The sequence below is a fragment of the Cucurbita pepo genome, chromosome LG16 (assembly GCF_002806865.2).
Source record: "Cucurbita pepo subsp. pepo cultivar mu-cu-16 chromosome LG16, ASM280686v2, whole genome shotgun sequence".
Taxonomy (NCBI): Eukaryota; Viridiplantae; Streptophyta; class Magnoliopsida; order Cucurbitales; family Cucurbitaceae; genus Cucurbita; species Cucurbita pepo.
The window spans coordinates 1,480,141-1,503,449 of NC_036653.1; the positions used below are offsets into that span (position 1 = coordinate 1,480,141).

The 23,309-nt window shown below is 37.7% G+C and overlaps 2 protein-coding genes across 2 annotated transcripts; both read left to right on the forward strand.

Moving 5' to 3' along the window:
- The first annotated feature begins 3,881 nt into the window (after positions 1 to 3,881).
- On the forward strand, positions 3,882 to 4,662 carry LOC111777159 (RING-H2 finger protein ATL78-like). The gene has a single exon (XM_023656625.1). The coding sequence runs from the start codon at positions 3,904 to 3,906 to the stop codon at positions 4,549 to 4,551; it is 648 nt and encodes a 215-aa protein (XP_023512393.1). The 5' UTR covers positions 3,882 to 3,903; the 3' UTR covers positions 4,552 to 4,662.
- A 9,797-nt stretch (positions 4,663 to 14,459) lies between these two features.
- On the forward strand, positions 14,460 to 17,585 carry LOC111777130 (actin-7). The gene is made up of 5 exons (XM_023656591.1): positions 14,460 to 14,612; positions 15,654 to 15,725; positions 15,827 to 16,220; positions 16,306 to 16,919; positions 17,016 to 17,585. The coding sequence occupies exons 2-5, from the start codon at positions 15,666 to 15,668 to the stop codon at positions 17,079 to 17,081; spliced, it is 1,134 nt and encodes a 377-aa protein (XP_023512359.1). The 5' UTR covers positions 14,460 to 14,612; positions 15,654 to 15,665; the 3' UTR covers positions 17,082 to 17,585.
- Positions 17,586 to 23,309: the final 5,724 nt, after the last annotated feature.

Genomic DNA, 23,309 nt, shown 5'->3' on the forward strand with positions numbered 1-23,309 from the left:
GGAAAATGCGAGAATTCCGATTTGACGTTGGAATTCTCGTATCCTCAACCAACCCNGATGTAAGGGTTAGCAATTAAAAAAAAAAAAATTGTGCAATCGTTGGAAAATGCGAGAATTCCGATTTGACGTTGGAATTCTCGTATCCTCAACCAACCCACACTTCTCTCACTCTTCACACCGTTCACCAACATCAACTCTGCAGACCAAACACTATTTGAGAACGTGAGAGACAGAGAGAGAACGATGAACATTTGCGAAGCCTCTATGTACGACGTTGGCGAGAATCGAAAATACAACCAACATCCAATCGAGAACGAATCACGACCTAGGAGGAAACCATCGCCAACACAAAGTGAGTAATGATGAGTTTTGACGAGTTATATGTGATTTCGAGTATGTTGTTGACGTCGTCGAGATTGGGTTTTGAGAAGGAACCGTAAATAATAATTAACAAAAAAAAAAAAANCTTCACCATCACAACTCTTTTTCCAAATATCTCTCCCCGGACATCTCCTCCAACCCTAATAGTGTGCAAAAGAAACAGAACATAAAGAAAAATGTCAGAGTTTGGGAAGAAAAATGGTAAATGTCCTTGCTTCCGCACATTGAATTGGGAAAAGGAAAGACATGGTTATATTTGATGTTGACAAGTGCCCTGTGGCTCTATACGTGTCATATATATATTGATGTGTGAATTGTTTATAAATCGATATGATTATGATATGATGTGTATACGTTATGATATGTGAATTGTATGATGATACTTACGGTACGATGTGTTTAATGATATGTTTGAGATAAGATACGAGAAGGAAGCGATAAACATATTGTAACGATAGGTCTAAGGATATGCATAAGGAAACGATATGATTAGGATAGATTGATAGAGCAATATGGTTAGGATACGTTCATGAAACGATATGATTTAGGATATGTTGGGAAACGATATGACTAAGGTATGTTCATGAAATGATACGACTCTGAGATGTATAAGGACGATAAGACTATGACAAGTTTAGAAATTGATATGGCTAGGATATGCATATGGAAACGATATGACTAAGATATGTTCATGAAATGATACGACTATGAGATGTATAAGGACGATAAGACTGTGACAAGTTTAGGAAACGGTATGGCTAAAACATGCATATGAAAACAACATGACTACCAACGAAAGGTTATGATTATGATACAAGTGAATGAGGTGTGTGTGCGGAGCTAGAAGAACGACCAATGTCAAAATGACACGTGGAGATAATCTAAATAATTAAAAGATTGGGAGATCTAATAATGTAATTTATGTGGTTAATATTTTCTTTGCTTTTTCCATTGGTTTACATTCAAATTAATATATGGTTTAAATTAACAACAAAACTTCGTTGAAATTAGTGAGCAACCTATTAATGCATTTAATATTCTCATTTAATTCTCTAAGATTTTAAGAAAAATCAAAATTAATGGAAAATAAGTAAACAAATTCTAATTATTACCACCATTAATTAATGAACCATTTAGAAATTAATCATTTTCGGAGTGTCTTAAAAGCTTGAGTGGAAGCCAAGAAAAAGTCAAAGAGAACAATATCGGCTAGCGGTGGGTTTGAGTTGTTACAATGGTATTAGAGTCAGACACTTGGTGATGTGCCAGTGAGGACGCTAGACCCCAAGAAGGGTGTATTATGAAATCCCCATATTAGTTGAAGAAGGGAACGAAACATTCTTTACAAGGGTGTAGAAACCTCTTCCTAGCATACAATATCTACTAGCAGTAGACTTGGGCTGTTGCACATCTCCTACGACATGATCACGTTCTTTAGTTTTCGCGCTTCGAAGAACGAAAACAATCCCCACAAACTAACACGAGTTATTCCAGCAAGTTTTGTCATCATTCACCGGCATCCTAGGAAAATTCCTAGGCAAAGCATGCTTAATTATGAAGATTGTCCCCCTAAGACCAACACAAGTACTTCTAACATGTTTTGTCGTCATTCACATACATCTTACGAAACTTTTTAGGAGATCAGCTAACATAAAATTGTTCCAAGCAAATCACGTTAGCTATAGAATTCTTATAATTAAGCTACCAAAAAAAGAACGTTCACTTTATTGGTACACGTAATAACTTTCATTTCTTTTAAATCTTTCTTAGTCATACTATCATTAAAACCGCTCTCATTCAGATATGGTATCAGTTAATTCATATACCCATCTTTCACCCGAGCGTTACACTTACGTCTCAAAATCAAATTCTCCTTACTAAATAGTGTACGGTAAGTTGGTAAGTTTTAAAAATTTGAGTACATTTAAATAAATAAATGATTATTAATATTTGGAGGTTGGAAAGGAAGCTTCGTAGTAGTGTGGGCCCCACAAAAAGTAGGTGGGCCCATCTTGATTTGAAAGCCCATTTAAAGCCTTTTCAGTGGAGGATCCATATAGATTGTCTACAAACCCTATCTCTTCCAAAACCCTCCACGTCACCATTTCTTTAATTTAATTCCATTTAATTAATTATTCATTTTCATTAATTCATTTTAATTAATAAATCTCTCCCTATTTCTTCCTTCCCGTACTTATATATACCGTGCGTGTAAAATACACGTATGCCTATAATTTTAATAATATGTTGTATGTAATTATGTACCATTATATATCAATAAATGTCGTTTTGAAGTACAAAAAAAATATCTTAATTTCTTATTCAACGATGTGTATTAGTTCTAATTTATTTTCTTTTTGAATTAGCTATGTAGTCCACGCTCGTTTGTCGAGTGATTAACTAATGTGCAACCTTAGTTTCTAGCGTGTTATAAGAAGGTTTAGTTATCGTTTTGGGATTTGAAAAGTCTAATGTTTCTGGGTCTCAAGTAATCTTATGATCCTTTTGGATAAACTCGAAATTTTAGGTTGGTTAGGTTGGTGACCCGAGCAACCTGAAGAGGGTAACAATCCATCTCAAGCTAACCCAACCCTCTATTTTTGGGTTGGATTGTCGGGTTATTTTTTAATTATTTAAAAAAATTACTGATCCATAATAATCTCATAAATATCAAATATCAAGCTTGTACAAGTTATAACACATCACTAACATCGATTACAAACGTCAAATATTCTTAATTTTCGCAATAATCTTAAAAGTAGGGCAGAGTTGAGTTGTGTTGTAACCCTATTTTCAGGTTAGTTAGGTTGACTCAACAAAAAAAAGTCAACCACGAACCAACCCTAAACTTGTAACCCTATTTCCAGGTTGGTTAGGTTGACCCAACAAAAAAAAAAGTCAACCCATGAACCAACCCTAAACCTTGGGCTAGGTCGGATAGTTTGGATTGATGGGGTTCTCACCCACGAACCAACCCTAAACCCTAGGCTAGTTCAGATAGTCTGGATTGATGGGGATCTCAGGTCATCTCCCCTAATCTAAGAATCACTCAAAGGTTGTCGTTTCTTAATTTCACTCATGAAATTAATCATATAGTCCACACTCGTTCGTTGAGTGATAGGCTGATGTGCAACCCTAGTTTTTAGCATAGTACACGGAGGTTTCATCATCTACGATTTGAAAAGTCTAATATTTTTTTTGTTTAAGAATCACTTAGAGATTGTCGTAACCTAAATTTATTGATGAAATTAGTCAACAACGACAAACAAGAACTTCAAGATATGTATAATACGTCCTAACGAGAATTTTAATACATTTTAAGAGTTAATAAAGAAAATCCCAAATTGAATTGATTGTGGGATTCCAAGGTGGATAAGCTAAGAGATCTTGGAGTTCTCGAAAGGATCAACCAATTAAGCAACAAAGCTCATATAAAGCAAATCCATTATCCCTATAAATACCTCTTCTTCACTATCTCAAACATCAAACATTCAAAATCCTTAAAAAACACACACACAAGACATGTCGGCTGTTTCCATTTCTTCACCTCATCAGCTCATTCACCATGGAGATCAAGTGTTCTATTATTCAAGAAAGCTCCTCCTTCACTCCTCCCTCCACGCGCTCACCTTCACCGCCGACGCTCCCTCCTCCGTCCTCCACCGCCCACTCGAATCCTACACCTTCGATACAAATGTCGTCATGGTCCTCTCCGTCCTCCTCTGCGCCTTAATTTGCTCATTAGGTCTCAACTCCATCATTAGATGTGCTTTGAAATGCTCTCGTTTTGTCGTCTCTGACGACCCTCACCCTTCCTCCACCACCTCCGCCCCCGTCGGAGTCCACAAGAAAGCTATCAAGAGCTTCACTATGGTTCAATTCTCCCCAGATCTCAACCTCCCCGGGCTCGACTCCGAGTGCGTTATTTGCTTGTCGGACTTCGTCGACGGCGAGAAGCTCCGGCTTCTCCCCAAGTGCAACCATGGCTTCCATGTTAAGTGTATTGATAAATGGTTGAGTTCTCACTCCTCTTGCCCTAAATGTCGCCAGTGTTTGGTCCAAACTTCTCAGAAAATCGCCGGGGTGAGCGGTCCGGCGTCTCCTCCTCCTCCGGCCATCAACTTAACGCCGCTAGATCCCGAAGCTCGGGTACGGAATTTATGGCTGTAATGGATGATAATATGAACTAGGCGAAGCCTTAGAGTTTAATGACATTGTATATATTTTGAAAAAAAATTCCTTTTTTGATGAATGAAAAACAAATTCTAACATTACTCCAATTTTCATTCATATTAAATAATATTTTAATGATAATGTTTTATGCAATATGATTATAATACAAAACAAAATAATTGGAAAATGATAATCTCACCCACTTCATGAATTCATGTATTAAATTAGAATGATCTCTAAAATGGTGTTTGGTTTGGACCATTTCTTGCAATTTCTTATGAAATCAAAGTTGGCAAGTTGTTAGAACAGGACATACCGACCGTTATAAGAAATACTTTGTTCTTCTGTCTAATAGATGTGAGATCTCACAATTTACTCTTTTCAAGGCTCAACGTCTCGATGTCTGGCTCTGATGCCATTTGTAACAGTCCAAGCTCACTGGTAGTAGATATTGTCTGTTTTGGCCCGTTATATATCATCGTCAGCCTCATGATTTAAAAACGTATTTGTTAGGGAGAGGTTTTCACACCTTATAAGCAATGTTTCATTCCTCTCTCTAATCGAGGTGGGATCTCAAAATTGAAAAGGAAACCAAAAATATTAAGAGAATATATATAAAGGAAGAAAGATTAGATTAAAAAAAAGGAAGAATTGAAAGGCACTTTGAATGAATGGGGAATGAGGGGGAGAGCACTAACTAAAGTAATTAACACAACTCTATACAATTGGACACCAAACCCCTATTCATCGTACTATGTAAAGCCTTCTACTTCAATGTTTTTCCGGCAAATTAAGGTTAAAATTATGAATGTTTTGAGTTGTTTTGATATTAGTTTCATGAATAGACTCTAAATTTGATATCGTGCATGAGTGGAACGACATAGATGAAGTTGAACCACGTTAAAGTAGAATTAGTCGACGACCAGCTAAGAAGTGTATAGGAATATTTAGTTGAGCCTAAAGTGCAACTTATTGTTAGCATATGTATCGACCCGCTCTTTGAGGCTTCGAATTATGGACCATCAAGTACTAGCTAGGTGTAAATGTCTCAATTTGAGCTCTCATCAACTCACGATGCGTAGTACTCGGCTTCCTTGGAGCATTTCCAAACCCTTATGGGGTTCTTACTGGACTCTAGCTTATTTAGGTTAACCTATGAAAATTTCATTGTCCATGTCGTTCGCTCAAATGTCAAGTATCTGTGAGGTGTGACCTTTAATTATTTTTTACTACTAAACTGCTATAACATGGGAGATATTGCTCGATATTGGTCATCTACAAGAATTTAGTTGACGTCTCCCTAATAGACCATGTAATGTTGTCTCAACTAAGAGGAGACGACCCTTGTGCTTGTCAAACTATTACCCTCATGCGGTTTTTCACTCCTAAAGAATAGTTTAAGACCAAGGAATAGTTGGAGATCCCTTGATGTCTCTCGGCACACTGTGTCTCAAGGCACGACCCTACCACTCCAGCTCTTGAAGGACTACTATGGATGGTTGTAGACCCCTATTCCCGTGATAGATTAGGTTCATTAGAAGAAGTTACTTACTTGACTACTATTCCCCACATTGTCATAGAACTCACAGGAAGTGATCCCTGTAACTACTATTACCATACCGGTCGTATATGTAACGACTCTAAATTTTCTACTTAACCTAAGGCCATTACTGTATACATATCATGAACATTTAATGCGAAATTAATTCATTTGAAACTTTATAATAAAACTTAACCTTAATTCATTTAATGCCTATACTAACACATATGCTACTAGATGGAAATGCAACTAACCTATAGTCTACTAAATTTAAATTACCAAACTATCATAAGTATGTGTCACGGTCTCATAGTTGCGGTGCCACCGTTAGTTGTATAGGGGAGTCTTTCCTTTACCTGAAAAGTAGAGTAACATATGGCTTTAGTATTTTAAGAAATACTCAATAAGAGACCCCTCCATCGGGGTTAAATGCAAAAACGTACAGTTACATGCATGAGATCTATCATAACCGTCTATTTTCCTATGATGATTATCCTAACAGGCAACTTGGATGCGTACTTAATTTTTCTACGCACGGTCCACACATACGAGTATGGACCCACCAGTCGGTTCACACACCTCCGGGTCTCTTTCTAGTCGGGCAAGCATTCTCTGATACCTGTTGATGTCAGACACCCGTTAGGAGTAGCGACAGTCACGACAGCATTATGATAAACATAATGATTGTTCCTCTACCTCGTAGCGACGCATTGGTACTATCATGAAGGAATAGGGTATCCCCCTATGCATGAGCACACAATAATGCATGAGGTTCCAACATTTTTCTTATTATCATTTAATACAACCTCGCTAGCGTTTTCTTCACATCATAACATTTTTCTTATCATTTCTCATAACGTTTGTCATATCATTTATCATAACTTTCATGTGTATATTGGGACTTTCATGTATATGCCGGAGTTGTATTTCATGCTAATTCATCGTTTTGCATATCAATCATATCATATCGTTCATGTTTCACATATATCATATCATAATGTTTCATGCTTTCAAACATAACAATCCATATCGTACACATACTATATCATATGTCATAATAGTCACATACATAACTCGTGCATGTCTTCAACATATCATATCATATCATATCATAACATATAATATCATAAACATATCAATTCATCAAATACAACAGAACAATCAAATCGCATAGCATATACATATCATTTCGTAACAATTTGCATATACAGGCCTATAACACGTGCGAAGCAACGGGCATGTGTCGTCATACAACATACAATTATAATCAAACGACGGTAGGATCACTTGGTTGGTCTTAGCCGACGTTCTCTCTAATTCGAATATTTTTGCTCCCATTCCTCGAAATTGCTCCAATTTACCGCTGGTTGTTATTTTCTATTAGAATGTCCATCTCATTTCGTTTGTAATCTAATAATTCTTAACTCAATAGAACCTAAATTGAGAAATTTACCCTTCTACGGACCTTATTTGCAATTCAACTTTGGGATGGTCGAAACGGTAGAAAATTGNATTGGGACTTTCATGTATATGCCGGAGTTGTATTTCATGCTAATTCATCGTTTTGCATATCAATCATATCATATCGTTCATGTTTCACATATATCATATCATAATGTTTCATGCTTTCAAACATAACAATCCATATCGTACACATACTATATCATATGTCATAATAGTCACATACATAACTCGTGCATGTCTTCAACATATCATATCATATCATATCATAACATATAATATCATAAACATATCAATTCATCAAATACAACAGAACAATCAAATCGCATAGCATATACATATCATTTCGTAACAATTTGCATATACAGGCCTATAACACGTGCGAAGCAACGGGCATGTGTCGTCATACAACATACAATTATAACCAAACGACGGTAGGATCACTTAGTTAGTTGGTCTTAGCCGATGTTCTCCCTAATTCGAGTATTTTCACTCCCTTTCCTCGAAAGTGTTCCAAATTACCGCTGGTTGTTATTTCCTATTAGAATATTCATCTCATTTCGTTAGTAATCTAATCATTCTTAACTCAATTGAACCTAAATTGAGAAATTTACCCTTCTACCGACCTGATTTGCAATTCAGCTTTGGGATGGTTGAAACGGTAGAAAATGACTCCTTTACCAAGCCGAATGAGCAATTTTTTGGCCGCCGAGCCAAGCCGAGGGAGTCGTTCGTTGCAGGCATGCCACATGGCACAATAATAGGCCGACGCGTGTGCATACGACTTTGGGTCAAGGCGTGGGTCGCGCGCGGGTGTGCAGGTCGCGTGCGGGTACGCAGGTCACAAGCTGCTGGGCTGGCTGCGGCGCTTGGGCTGATCTGGGTTTTGGGCCGTAACGGTTTGGGCCTTGGTACTTGGGTGTTACTCGGGCTGCAGACACACGTGTGCAGACTGCTGTAGACATGGGCTTAGCAACGCGTTTGGGCCGAGAAATAAATGGGTTGGGTCTCAGGTGCTGCTGCAAGTTGGGCTGCGGGTTGTGTCCGACCTGGATCCTGATCCGCCGAACCTTACCTTCTTCGCCCGAATTTTCACGGGAATGATCATGGGTTTATAATCTAGAAATACTATCTCTATTGGTACGAGGTCTTTTGGGGAAGCCCAAAACAAAGTTACGAGAGCTTATGCTCAAAGTGGACAATATCATACCATTGTGGAGAGTCGTGTTCATCTAACACTCCGTACACTGAACTCCGACGACGTTTCTATTGGAATCTTGAGCATTGAATTTGGGGTATTTTTGTATGGTGATAGAGTGAAGTGATTTTGGTATATAGGCATAAAAATATATATTAGGCAAAAAAAAAATTAAAAATTGCATTGATATGTGGCCGCTCGTAATTTAAGGTAGGTAAGGGCTGCTCATGAGGGGGGCACCATCACTCTGTCTCGAAGGCATTAGGGTAGTGCATCAAGGAACTGCAACTATTGCGTAAACTAGAGATACCTAACATTGGGAAGGTGCTTAATTTTGAGACCCTTCACAGTTGGCCCAGCTTACAACCAATTTTTTGTAGCGCTTGATAAGACAACCCTAATCATCAGCCCAACGATCCAAGCTTTTGTTGAAGCAAGAACCCTTGAATCAAAGTAATTAACACCTTCTTATACGAAATTTGGATCAACCAAGAGATAAGGCTAGAATTAGATTACCTCTTACGATCGAAATCTAGAAGCAAGATTTGGAAACCTTGTTCTAAATTGAGTCACTCCACAATCTAACTTGATCAAGGCTTGATTGAAGCAAGATTTGGAAACATTGTTCTAAATTGAGTCACTCCACAATCTAACTTGATCAAGGCTTGATTGAATTACTCGGGTGCAATTCTACTACAAGAATTGCTTGAAACTTAGAAATGGCAAATATGTTGCTCGGGTTTCTAAGGGAAACGTCTCAATTTGAGATCTGAGTTACATTCATCCACGAATTTGAATTTTACATAACATATTGTGGGTATTTATAGTCTCCCGACAAAAGACGTTTGTGGACGGAATTTATTCGAGATGTTTGTGGACGGGATTTATTCCCGATCCCCTTTAATCTCCACAAAGAATAAGTCAAATTGACCATTTGACTTTTACATAATTTATGAAATTAAACATAGTTTTTTCTAACAAATGTTCATGTGCTTGAGTGGCTAATGCGACAGGTTTGAAATCAATTGAGCTCTTTGCGTGTAGGTTTGAATTCTGTTGTTGACATATTTTTTAATCTTCTTGTCAATAGGTCCATTTGGAACACCGTGATACCCAACAAGCCGCACCTTACTTAGATACATGTGAGTGAGAACAAATCATATTAAAAGAATCTATATTGGTCTGTGTGTGGACACTAATGTGACCATATCGTAGAAGGTGTACACGAGCAACCAACCAGTATGATTTTCTTTTCCTCTTCTCATTCTGACTTCGGTAGGTTTCCCGAGAGATCCGCAAGAACTCTAACCTCAGGGCATACAAGTACTGAATGTGAATTTTGAATCTTGATCCGAATCTTAAGCATGAGACGTCACACTTTAGCTATCAGAAAGGTTTTTAACTATCGTGATAAACGACCCTTTTATGATACTAAAAAAATATTTAATTTTCGATATAGATCTAAAATGCTATAAATAACATTCCAAAAGTAAAATGTGCATATGGAAATTAAAAGAAAAAAAAGTAATGCTTTGCCACTACCAAAAATAGGGCTCCAACTTTAAATCATAATCTTTAATATATATATATATATATATAATTATAATATAATCTTCCCTTACAAAGTGGTGTTGCATAAATGTTGAGACAATTGGAATCCAAACCAGGTAGATAATAATATTTCAAAAGTGATGTATTTTTGGGAAAATTATATAAAAATAATAATTAAAATATATATATATATCTTTTTCTCTCTCTTATGCATATAATATATGGTTATTAATAAATAGTATGGCCTAAAGGACTTTTAAAACACATGAGTGCACATGCACTACTCTTAACACAATTTTGTCGAATGTTCACGGAGTCAAATATTACGTTGCATCTATCTCATATCACGTCAACCGATATTATAATATTACTCTTAGGGTTTAGGGTTTAGGGTTTACGGTCATGTTTGTCTAACCCGTGTTGTTTGTAGCCACATGTCGAATGTCCTGATCATGCTTGTCCAAGACTCGTTGTCTATGGCCTCATGCCTATTATTGTTGTGTCAATACTGAGGTGTATGATTGGTAACCAAAATCATTTTTACCCGTGATACCGCTAAAATGCCCCAAGATGTACTATGAGGGGTTTTGACTAGTTGTCAATTCTTCATATCCGAGCTTTATGATATCAAAGTCATCGTTGTTACCTATTGGCTTTTGCTATTTTGGACTGTTCTCAAAGCGATTTTGACCCAATCAAAATCGATAAAGGTCAGTATGACTACTGGTTTGGCCCGTTAAAATTGTTTAGGAATGTTTAGAGTTGATTTTAGGATAGANTATGGTTATTAATAAATAGTATGGCCTAAAGGACTTTTAAAACACATGAGTGCACATGCACTACTCTTAACACAATTTTGTCGAATGTTCACGGAGTCAAATATTACGTTGCATCTATCTCATATCACGTCAACCGATATTATAATATTACTCTTAGGGTTTAGGGTTTAGGGTTTACGGTCATGTTTGTCTAACCCGTGTTGTTTGTAGCCACATGTCGAATGTCCTGATCATGCTTGTCCAAGACTCGTTGTCTATGGCCTCATGCCTATTATTGTTGTGTCAATACTGAGGTGTATGATTGGTAACCAAAATCATTTTTACCCGTGATACCGCTAAAATGCCCCAAGATGTACTATGAGGGGTTTTGACTAGTTGTCAATTCTTCATATCCGAGCTTTATGATATCAAAGTCATCGTTGTTACCTATTCGCTTTTGCTATTTTGGACTGTTCTCAAAGCGATTTTGACCCAATCAAGATCGATAAAGGTCAGTATGACTACTGGTTTGGCCTGTTAAAATTGTTTAGGAATGTTTAGAGTTGATTTTAGGATAGATACGTAGAGTTAAGTTCATGATAAGCTCTAAGTTAGATGTTGTGAAGGCATGAGATGGCGTCGGTGTAATTGTAAAGGTTGAACCTAAGAGGTAGAAACTTTCCGTGGTTCTATACTTGAGTGTCACATGTCTACCAGCTTTTAACTTCGTTCGTCTCCAAACCACATCTTACTTTGAGAGGTATCGGTCTGATACCATTTGTAAGGACCCATGCTCAGGATTCAAAATCTGAATCGATATCTGATGACCCCGACATTCCCTTGCATCCCTTGCAACATAATCATGTTACCTACTCCTCCATTTTTAAGAATGAAGACTATCTCGATAGACCAATATAAGTTCTTCTAGTCCTCACTCACATGTATCCTAGAAAAATTCATAGGAGGTCACTCAACATAGAATCACTCCAAGTAAAGTACATTTAACCGTGGAGTTCTTATGATTGGGTCACTAAAAAGGAATGTGCATCTTGTTGGTATAGATAGTAATTTTCGTTTCTTTAAGCATTTCTTAGTCATCCTATCCTCAAGATTACTCTCGTTTGAATGTGGTTTCGGTTCATCCATGTACCCTCCTTTACTACGGTGTTATATGTCCATCAACTTCTGCCTTGGTTTGTCCTCGAGTTACGTCTTACTGGGAGAGGTATCGCTTTGACACCATTCGTAAGGACTTATGCCCAAGATTTGGATCAGGATTCAGAATTATCCAATCCACAGGATCGCTCTCATTCGGATATGGTTTTGGTTCATTCATGTACCTACTCTTTACTCGGGTGTCACATGATGTTTTATTGACGCTAGTGCTCTTTGAAACATAATTCTACCTGATGAGTCTAACAATCATAATTTAGAATTCTAATATCGAAGAAATGAACTTATCTAACTGCACAAAAAAACTTAATTCCAAATAATTTAAATTAGCGAACAAGTAGTCATACTAGCCTTAAACGCCTCTAAAAGTATAAAAAACACATCCCAAAGAGTCGAAAATGATTAAAAAGGTCCGAGTGTATCAAATCCAAGCGGGATCAGCCGAAAAATCAAATTAGAACAGTAAAAAATGTATTCTCCGACTGGCTTTAAACCGCCCAAATGAGATGAACCAAAACAATTGTTGTGATTCAATAAAACCGTGAGACTTAAGCCAGACGAGACAACTTTTATATATATTAATATTATTATTATTTTTTAAATTTCGGGTTGTTACATATAATGTCTAAGTATCATAGATTACTCCAAAACAAACGAAGTGATTTAGTTGTCTTAGTTGTCTGTCTCATGAGAATCTTGGATTCCTACGAAATAAACCGACCTTTATGACTTGGATTGTTTTTATATGCATGTTGAGAATGAAGTAAAATTTGATAAAAGATAACAACTTTCCAAGTATGTTAGATTTTTATTTGGGAACCAAAAAAAAAAAAAAAAAAAAACTTACATGTNAAACTCGATAAAATATTGTAAAGAAAAAAACTCGACTTTCGTGACAACCATCGTTGACCATCTAGAATGTTCTTGCTTTTACTTTGAATTTTTTTTTCAAAAAAAGATTGAATATTAAAAATACGTAGTAAGTGACTCTACTGTTGAGGTTAGGAAATGCAAACACGTGCAATCATGATTTAAGCTAACATGACTATGGTGAGACCTAAAACCTGACCTTGTGTGCTCGGTTCTTTCCATTTCTTTAGGGTGTACATCATTTTTATGCATATGGTTTCTGTGAGATCCCACATCGGTTGGAGATGAGAATGAAACATTTCTTATGAAAGCGTGGAAATCTCTCCCTAATAGACGTGTTTTAAAACTGTGACAATATCTGATAGCGGTACAATTTCATGTTCATCAAACTTAGTAGACGAGCATCACTCTCAATACTCTAGACCTCACTCGTTTTGCATTATTTTCATGCGTAGATGTGCATTACTTTCATACACACTAACACTATGTAATGTGTTACTTTCCTTACTTTCGTGCACATAATGCTCTCGAGACATACATCACTTTTGTGAAGTCAAAATCCTACCGATAATTAGAAACAATGGTTGCTCTTGTGAAGTGATGGTGACGAAAGGTTAGGTGATGATCGACTTTCGACGATAAGCATTTATGTATGCGGATGACAACAATTGAGCAGACGCGTTTTAAAACTGTAAAACTGAGGGCGATACGTAACGGGTCAAAGCAGACAATATCTGTTAGCAGTGAATTTGAGCTGTTACTAATGGTACTAGAGCCCGTCATCATGCAGTGTGCAGAGAATGCTGATTGCCAAAGGAGACAGATTGTGAGATCCTAGATCGGTTGGAGAGGGTAACAAAACATTTCTTACAAAGGTGTAGAAACATCTCTCTAGTAGACGCGTCTTAAAACTCTAAGACTGATGGCGATACGTAACGGGTCAAAGTAGACTTGAGCTGTTACAGGTGGAAATTGAGAGTGAGAGGAACATCCGACAGAGACGCAAAACACAACCGTGTTATGTTATACATGGAGTTTGAAAAGTCCGAGGTTTAAATCTTCGTGTTGTTCGTAAAAATATATTCTATGAGTATAGATAAAAATATCCACGTGGACATTAATTTAACAAATGTTAGGGAAGAAAAAAATTCTGACAAATAAAAATGTAATGAATTAAATCCCGAAGAAAAAGAAAGAAAAAATAAAGAAAGGCTGTCATCCAGGTCACACTATCTTTACTGGTGGTCGAAATCATTCACCCAAATTCTTCATTTCATCTGAATTTCATTTGAATTTGAATTTGCATTTTGTTTTTTTTTTTCCTTTTCCATATAAATACCCTCATTTTCTCCTCCCTTCGTCCATTCCTTCCTTCTCTCCATTTTCGATCTCACCTTCTCGCCTTTGCAACCGGGAGAGACTGAGCCTGAAAACGGAGAGAGGCCGTCGATTCCCTCTCTTGGCTCTTACATCTTCCTTCTCTGCTTCCGTTTCTTCACTTCCACAGGTATGTTCCCCTTTCGATCTGGTTTTGTTTAGATCTTTTACTCTGATTTCATTCCAGATTTGGATTTGCTTTTCCTGCCATTTCTGGTTTTTTATCACTCTTATGAACTTCGATCTGGTTGTTTTCTCTTTATTTTTACCAATGTATGCTTTGTTTTCGTTGATCATGAGTTTTTTTTAGCTTCTAGTTCTTTGATTGCCTTTTTAAACAGTGGTTGCTTAGTTCGTTTGCTGTTCTGAGGTTTCTGATGTGAATCATGTGATTTGTAAATCGGTATACTGTTTCTTGCTGTAAAGGATTCTTTTCCTTTGTTCTTTTTATCTTTTGTTTTGGAATCTGTTTGGTTAGTGGACTCGGTGACATTTCGATGGCTATTTGCAATTAGATTCTGGAAGTACTGTTGCTGATCTTTGACCTTTTGCGTGTTGTTATTGAAATTTTGTGATACTGGAGCTAAGATCTTGTATTTGTTGGATATCGCTTGTAATTTTCTCGATGCAATTGTATTCTTATAACATCGTTTCTACTGCCATATTTACCTGGTGTCATGACTGGACTTGTGAAGAAGTTCAACTAAAGATCTCAGCTACTTGAATTGTTCTGTTGATAAGCGATGTTGAAAGTTGATTGACTGATGATCGATTATTTGCTGACTTAACTCACATGATTTTTATATTAAAATCGTGTTGCTTACGATTATCCCTAGTGCATCATCTGTTTGGCCTCTCCTTTCCTTGTAATTTATCTTTTAATAGAATATATGTGAGATTTTGTCCGTCACCTTTCCCAAGAATCAATATTTTCTCTTGAAGCCGATCCATATCTTCCTGTAAAATTTGAGTCTTTTATTGTTTGGACAAAAGTAGAAGCTAGTAAGGGTTTTGGAGTTGAGCTATTATTAGGTGACGTCGTTTATAATTTCTACCCTGGGCCTTATTACAGATAGGATTGTGTGTTATATGCTTATAGCTTAGTACCAAAATTCAACAATGCATTGCACCGTGTTTGGTAATATTTTTCTCATTTGTGTGTGTTTTTCAGTATTTATAAAAGATGGCCGATGCTGAGGATATCCAGCCACTTGTTTGTGATAATGGAACCGGAATGGTGAAGGTAGGTCACTGCCCTTCAAACATGTACCCGTTTTTCTTGGCATGTTTGCTTCTGCCTTGAGACTGGTAATAGGTCTGAAGTTCTTAATTTTTAAATTGTAGGCTGGATTTGCTGGTGATGATGCTCCCAGGGCAGTGTTTCCCAGTATTGTTGGTCGACCTCGACACACCGGTGTCATGGTGGGTATGGGCCAGAAAGATGCTTACGTTGGTGATGAGGCCCAATCCAAAAGAGGTATTCTTACCTTGAAATATCCCATTGAGCATGGTATTGTCAGCAACTGGGATGATATGGAAAAGATTTGGCATCACACTTTCTACAATGAGCTACGTGTTGCACCAGAAGAACACCCAGTGCTTCTTACTGAAGCTCCTCTCAATCCTAAAGCCAACAGAGAAAAGATGACACAAATCATGTTTGAAACTTTTAATGTACCTGCCATGTACGTTGCCATTCAGGCCGTTCTATCTCTGTATGCCAGTGGTCGGACAACAGGTTCACATCTGTTTCTCCCTTCCATCCTAAATTTAGGACAAATAGGTTGTGGTTTGGATAAATATTTAATGAATTATTTGAATAGGTATTGTGCTCGACTCTGGTGATGGTGTTAGTCACACTGTGCCAATCTATGAGGGTTATGCTCTACCCCATGCTATCCTCCGTCTGGACCTTGCGGGTCGTGATCTAACTGATGCTTTAATGAAGATTCTCACCGAGAGAGGGTACATGTTCACAACCACTGCCGAGCGGGAAATTGTCCGTGACATGAAAGAGAAGCTGGCTTATGTTGCACTTGACTATGAGCAGGAACTCGAGACTGCCAAGAGTAGCTCCTCAATTGAGAAGAACTATGAACTGCCTGATGGACAAGTCATCACTATTGGAGCTGAGAGATTCCGATGCCCTGAAGTTCTTTTCCAGCCATCCCTCATCGGAATGGAAGCTGCTGGAATCCACGAAACTACTTACAACTCAATTATGAAGTGTGATGTGGATATCAGAAAAGATTTGTATGGCAACATTGTTCTCAGTGGTGGTTCTACCATGTTCCCTGGTATTGCCGACCGAATGAGCAAAGAGATCACAGCTCTTGCTCCCAGCAGCATGAAAATCAAGGTCGTTGCACCACCAGAAAGGAAATACAGTGTCTGGATTGGAGGGTCAATCCTTGCATCGCTCAGCACCTTCCAGCAGGTGAGACACTCCCTCCTTTCACTCTTAACCTCTCTCTTGGTTCCATTTTTCGCACAAGTTTCTTACCGACTAATACACTTCGTATGTTCTTACCAGATGTGGATTTCGAAGGGCGAGTATGACGAATCTGGCCCATCCATTGTCCACAGGAAGTGCTTCTAGGTTCAATATGTGCTTTGAATGGTGAGTTATTTCCTTTAGTTGGCTTTTTTTGTGTCATGTGTAATGTGAACTGTTTCGGTTGAGCACGGATATGGGTCATGGAAGAAGGGTATATTTCTGAGGTCATTCATTCATATGCCATTGCTTTCCACCGCCGCTATGAGTTTGGGATTAAGAAGTAATAGACCCTCTGGATGTTTATGTTGTTGTTGGTGGGCAAAAACAACTTTCCTTCCAAAATCTTTCCCTGCCTGCCTTTGCCAAATCTGTGACGCAACCATGTCTTTTCTCTTAGTAGGAGATGATTGTGATGCTTTTATTTTCCTCTATCCTTCTCTCTTTCTTCCTCCTATTTTATATTCCAAGTTCTTTGTTTATTTTTTTTTTTCGAGAACATTAATGTTAATAGTTATTGTAAGACAAATATTAGTCAGTTTGGTCCTTCCTTGCAGTCATAAACATGCTATGCAAAATGATATTTTATTATTTGGGTTGAAAGCTTTATAAGGGCATCATATTCATATTCATATTCATATTCACATTTTTCTTCTTTCCATCCTCCTTTAGTGTTCTGTCTATTCATGGTTATTTCTCCAATTGTGCTCCTACAAATTTTTGGTAGAGGTTCATTGACATTTAGATTAAATACCCATAAATTGGAGGGCCATTTGAGAGCTATTGAAAATATATATATATCAGTGGTTGATATTGACATGAGGGTTCCATCATTTTGAACTTCTTTTGACTTTTCTTTTAAGAAGAAAAGGAATCTATAGCAAAAGAAAGAAATAGTTGGTCACAAATTGGTTGGCCTTGTAATGGGTTGGCCTTTGAATTATTTAGAGAGATTGATATATAATTGTCGACTTTTTTTAATACTAGTAGTTGAGGTGCATAATTTTGCTGCTTCTTAACTGTTTCTTTATTTTTCTAAGACAATTGAATCAAATAATATATATATATTTTTTTATTTATTGCTACTTATTAATGGGATTTTCACTCTTTTATGAGTTATTTTGAACATTTTTGAGTTTGTGTCCATGCATTTGAACTACAAATTTGAATTCATTTACAGTTAATGGCCATTTTGAGCCATAATTTTTTGAGGATGTATAGTGGAAAGAAAAAGAAAGAAAGATTTATTATCCATTTTACCATTAAAATTAGTGTGTTTGTTGTGATAATTTAAGGTTCTTTACTGGCTTTTATTTTATATTTAATGATTCATCGTTTAGTTGAACTTTGAATAGGTGTATTGATTTTGGAACTGTGTGCCATTTTATGGAACTTTATATTTTAACTTTTTACTTTTTAATGCTTGTTGGGTTGCAAATGAGAAAGTAAGAGTATATATATATATATATATATATATATAAAAAGTTGTTTTTAAATTGGGGTTCTTTCCCAACTTTAGATAAGTATTGAAATGTCTTGTATTTATGTTTAGACGTACTAATGAAAAGAGATTTTCTATTTATCTAAAGTTTTGATATCTAAGGAGAGATAACAAAAAAAGAGACGTGAAGGAAGTTTTAGAGTGAGGAATAAAAGAAGGTGATATAACTATGAAAGTTCAATGGAAAGTTGAAAGTGATACTGAAAGTGATATCGAAAGTTCTAATGATCTAGATGGACTAAAAAATACAAACATTTATGGGTTCATGCTGAGTCAAGAAATGCAATTACATACGGAATACGGCATGGTTCCTGATTAATGAGACTTACTTTTCATGACTGCTTCTTGGGCTTTACTTTCTTTTTCGGGTAGGGTTGGATGCATACTATTTCTTTACCCATAGTTCATGCATGCACGCATTAGCCCACTAGGTGGGCTCATAAATCTGCCCAAAAAGCGGTGTATAATATCATGGTGTATGCATTTGTATTTCACATATTGGAAAGTAATTCATGCATGTGACATACAACATGCATGATGTCTCGCGCTTTAGATCATGGTACAATGTGATGATCCAATCATAAACTAAGTTCCTGTTGAAGCTAATAATAGAGTTTGAATGAGTTACTGACGAAGAGAAGGAGGAGGTGAATTCAATTTCATCCACACAAATCTCAACCAACTCCGGGAATTCCGCTATAAAAGGACCTCCCTCCCCATCATTCAAATCACTCCTCTCAATCTCACTGAAGTTTTCTGTTGTCACCAACAACTGGTATCAGAGCAATCTTGCAGCAGCAAAAAAAATGGCAGCAGAAAAACAAGTTGAGAGCTACGTTCAGCCCGCCATCCCGAGGTTCGATGGTCACTATGATCATTGGGCGATGTTGATGGAAAATTTTCTCAGATCAAAGGAGTTCTTTGATATGGTGGAGACGGGTTATGAAGAGCCAAATGAAGGCGAGGTACTCTCAGCTGGTCAACAGCAACTGTTGGCAGCATCGAAGCTGAAGGACCTGAAGGTCAAGAACTATTTATTTCAGTCCATTGATAGGACTATCTTGGAAACAATGCTTCAGAAGAAGACATCCAAGGAAATTTGGGATTCTATGAGGAGGAAGTATCAAGGCTCAACGAGAGTAAAACGTGCTCAACTACAAGCCGTCAGAAGAGACTTTGAAATTCTCCAAATGCAAAAGGGAGAAACGGTGAATGATTATATTGGCAAGGTTATAAGTCTTGCAAGTAAAATGAGGATGCATGGTGGTTCAATCACGGAGGTTGCGGTCGTAGAAAAGATTTTGCGATCACTAACTCCAAAGTTCGATTACATTGTATGTTCTATCGAAGAAGCAAACAATGTCGAAGAGATGCAAATAGATGAACTCCAAAGCTCCCTGTTAGTACATGAGCAGAGGCTCAATCGTACAAGTGCAATAGAGGAGATGACAGCCTTAAAAATATCCACACCAGGTGAATCTTCAAGCCCTAGAGGTAGAGGGCAAAGAAGAGGCAGAGGTCGTGGGAGAGGCAGTCGAGAAAGAAGTGGAGATGTTGGCAGGTCAGTAGACCTAGTCAGAAATGATTATGAAAACAAAGGCAAGAGACACTTTGACAAGTCCAAGGTGGAATGCTACAGATGTGGACGCCTTGGACATTACAAAAATGAATGCTATACCAGGCTTCAAAAGGAGAAAAGAGATCAATCCAATTTTGTGGAGAGAAGAGAAGAAGAAACATTATTAATGTCATTCCATGCTATGAAGGTTGCAGATCAAGGTGTATGGGTCGTAGACTCTGGATGCAGCAATCATATGACAGGTTGTAAGGAATTCTTCTCAACTCTAGATGAAAATTTTCATACTACGGTTTCTCTCGGCAACAATTCAACTCTCCAAGTGATGGGGAAAGGAACCGTAGATATCAAGACTAGAAATGGCTTTGTAGAGTCTATTTCTAATGTATTCTACATCCCTGATCTGAAAGCCAACTTACTTAGTATCGGTCAATTACAAGAAAAGGGGTATGTGATCACATTCCAAAATGATGAATGTGAAATTTATGACTCCAAAAGAGGATCGATTGCTAAGATGAAGATGACCACCAACCGTCTATATCCGTTGACGTTAAATATCGTTGCCAAAAGTTTGATGGTGAAGAAAGAAGATACCACCTGGCTTTGGCATTTTAGGTATGGTCATCTACACTTCAAAGGATTAAAGACGTTGTCCTCAAAGAAGATGGTAACTGGGTTGCCAGATATTACTCCACCAACGGAAATTTGCGAGAGCTGTGTAGTAGCAAAACATGAAAGAAACTCTTTTCCATCTGGAAAATCAAGAAGAGCTCAAGCAATTTTGGAGTTGATTCATTCGGACATATGTGGTCCCATCTCTCCAGCATCAAATGGTAACAAGAAATATTTCATGACCCTCATCGATGATTTTAGTCGAAAAACATGGACTTATTTCTTGCACGCCAAATCAGAAGCCTTTGATTGCTTCAAAAAATTTTGTGCTACTATGAAGACGGAAACTGGAAGAAGAATCAAGGCTTTAAGAACTGACAGAGGTGGAGAGTTCTGCTCGAACGAGTTTACTAAATTTTGTGAAGAGAAGGGCATACGGAGGCAGTTAACAACAGCATATACACCACAACAAAATGGTGTGGCCGAAAGGAAAAACAGGACCATTCTCAACATGGTTCGAAGTTTACTAAATAAAGGAGAAGTCCCGAAGGAATTCTGGCCAGAAGCTGTCGTGTGGTCCGTTCACATTCTCAACCGGAGTCCTACCTTTTCTGTTAGAGATATGACTCCACAAGAAGCATGGAGCGGAAGAAAACCTGCAGTAGACCACTTTAGAATCTTTGGGTGCATAGCATATGCACACGTTCCTGATGAGAAAAGGAAGAAACTTGAAGACAAGAGTTTGAAGTGTGTATTCCTTGGAGTAAGCGAGACCTCTAAGGCGTACAAGCTTTATGATCCTTTGACAAAGAAGGTGGTGGTAAGTCGTGATGTAGTCTTTGACGAAAAGAAGACTTGGACATGGGAAGAAAAGATCACTGTGAATCAGCAGATTCCTGTAGATCTTGAAGAAGAACAAACTGAAGCCCCTATTCAGCCTCACTATGAGCATGGAGAGAGCTCATCACAAGCTCAACAAGAAGAACCAGTAGAAGAAGATCATGATCATAATCAAAGACATCCAAGAACAAGAAAGAGACCAAACTGGATGATTGATTATGAGATGGACTATGAATCAAGTGATAGTGGTTATTTTGCATTCTTTATGGATAGTGATCCAATTGTCTATGAAGAAGCAGTAAAGGAGAAGAAATGGAAGGAAGCTATGGACAGTGAAATCAAATCCATAGAGAAGAACAAGACGTGGGAGCTCACTGATCTTCCTAGAGGGCAGAAAACAATCGGAGTAAAATGGGTTTTCAAAACCAAGTTGAATGAAAACGGTGAGGTGGATAAGTACAAGGCGCGACTTGTTGCAAAAGGATACAAGCAAAAGTATGGAATTGATTATAAGGAGGTATTTGCACCAGTGGCACGTCAAGACACTATCAGGCTCATAATTTCTATTGCAGCACAGAAATCTTGGCCTATTTATCAACTTGATGTGAAATCGGCCTTCTTACATGGAGAGCTTCAAGAAGAGGTATATGTGGAGCAACCAGAAGGTTTTGTTCAAAAAGGCAAAGAGGAACAAGTATACAAGTTGAAGAAAGCTTTGTACGACTTGAAGCAAGTTCCGAGGGCATGGTACAGTCGCATTGATTCTCATTTTGAAAAGATGGGATTCACTAAATGCCCGTATGAACATACGTTGTATGTGAAAACTGAAAAGAAATTTTGTGAAGAGAAGGGCATACGGAGGCAGTTAACAACAGCATATACACCACAACAAAATGGTGTGGCCGAAAGGAAAAACAGGACCATTCTCAACATGGTTCGAAGTTTACTAAATAAAGGAGAAGTCCCGAAGGAATTCTGGCCAGAAGCTGTCGTGTGGTCCGTTCACATTCTCAACCGGAGTCCTACCTTTTCTGTTAGAGATATGACTCCACAAGAAGCATGGAGCGGAAGAAAACCTGCAGTAGACCACTTTAGAATCTTTGGGTGCATAGCATATGCACACGTTCCTGATGAGAAAAGGAAGAAACTTGAAGACAAGAGTTTGAAGTGTGTATTCCTTGGAGTAAGCGAGACCTCTAAGGCGTACAAGCTTTATGATCCTTTGACAAAGAAGGTGGTGGTAAGTCGTGATGTAGTCTTTGACGAAAAGAAGACTTGGACATGGGAAGAAAAGATCACTGTGAATCAGCAGATTCCTGTAGATCTTGAAGAAGAACAAACTGAAGCCCCTATTCAGCCTCACTATGAGCATGGAGAGAGCTCATCACAAGCTCAACAAGAAGAACCAGTAGAAGAAGATCATGATCATAATCAAAGACATCCAAGAACAAGAAAGAGATCAAACTGGATGATTGATTATGAGATGGACTATGAATCAAGTGATAGTGGTTATTTTGCATTCTTTATGGATAGTGATCCAATTGTCTATGAAGAAGCAGTAAAGGAGAAGAAATGGAAGGAAGCTATGGACAGTGAAATCAAATCCATAGAGAAGAACAAGACGTGGGAGCTCACTGATCTTCCTAGAGGGCAGAAAACAATCGGAGTAAAATGGGTTTTCAAAACCAAGTTGAATGAAAACGGTGAGGTGGATAAGTACAAGGCGCGACTTGTTGCAAAAGGATACAAGCAAAAGTATGGAATTGATTATAAGGAGGTATTTGCACCAGTGGCACGTCAAGAC

Excerpts from the sequence above, each read along its gene's own strand:
- LOC111777130 (XM_023656591.1), top strand. The coding sequence starts at position 15,666 with ATGGCCGATGCTGAGGATATCCAGCCACTTGTTTGTGATAATGGAACC. Across the intron at positions 15,726-15,826 it reads ATGGAACCGGAATGGTGAAG|GCTGGATTTGCTGGTGATGA; the intron begins GTAGGTCACTGC and ends TTTAAATTGTAG. Across the intron at positions 16,920-17,015 it reads CGCTCAGCACCTTCCAGCAG|ATGTGGATTTCGAAGGGCGA; the intron begins GTGAGACACTCC and ends TGTTCTTACCAG.
- LOC111777159 (XM_023656625.1), top strand. The coding sequence starts at position 3,904 with ATGTCGGCTGTTTCCATTTCTTCACCTCATCAGCTCATTCACCATGGA.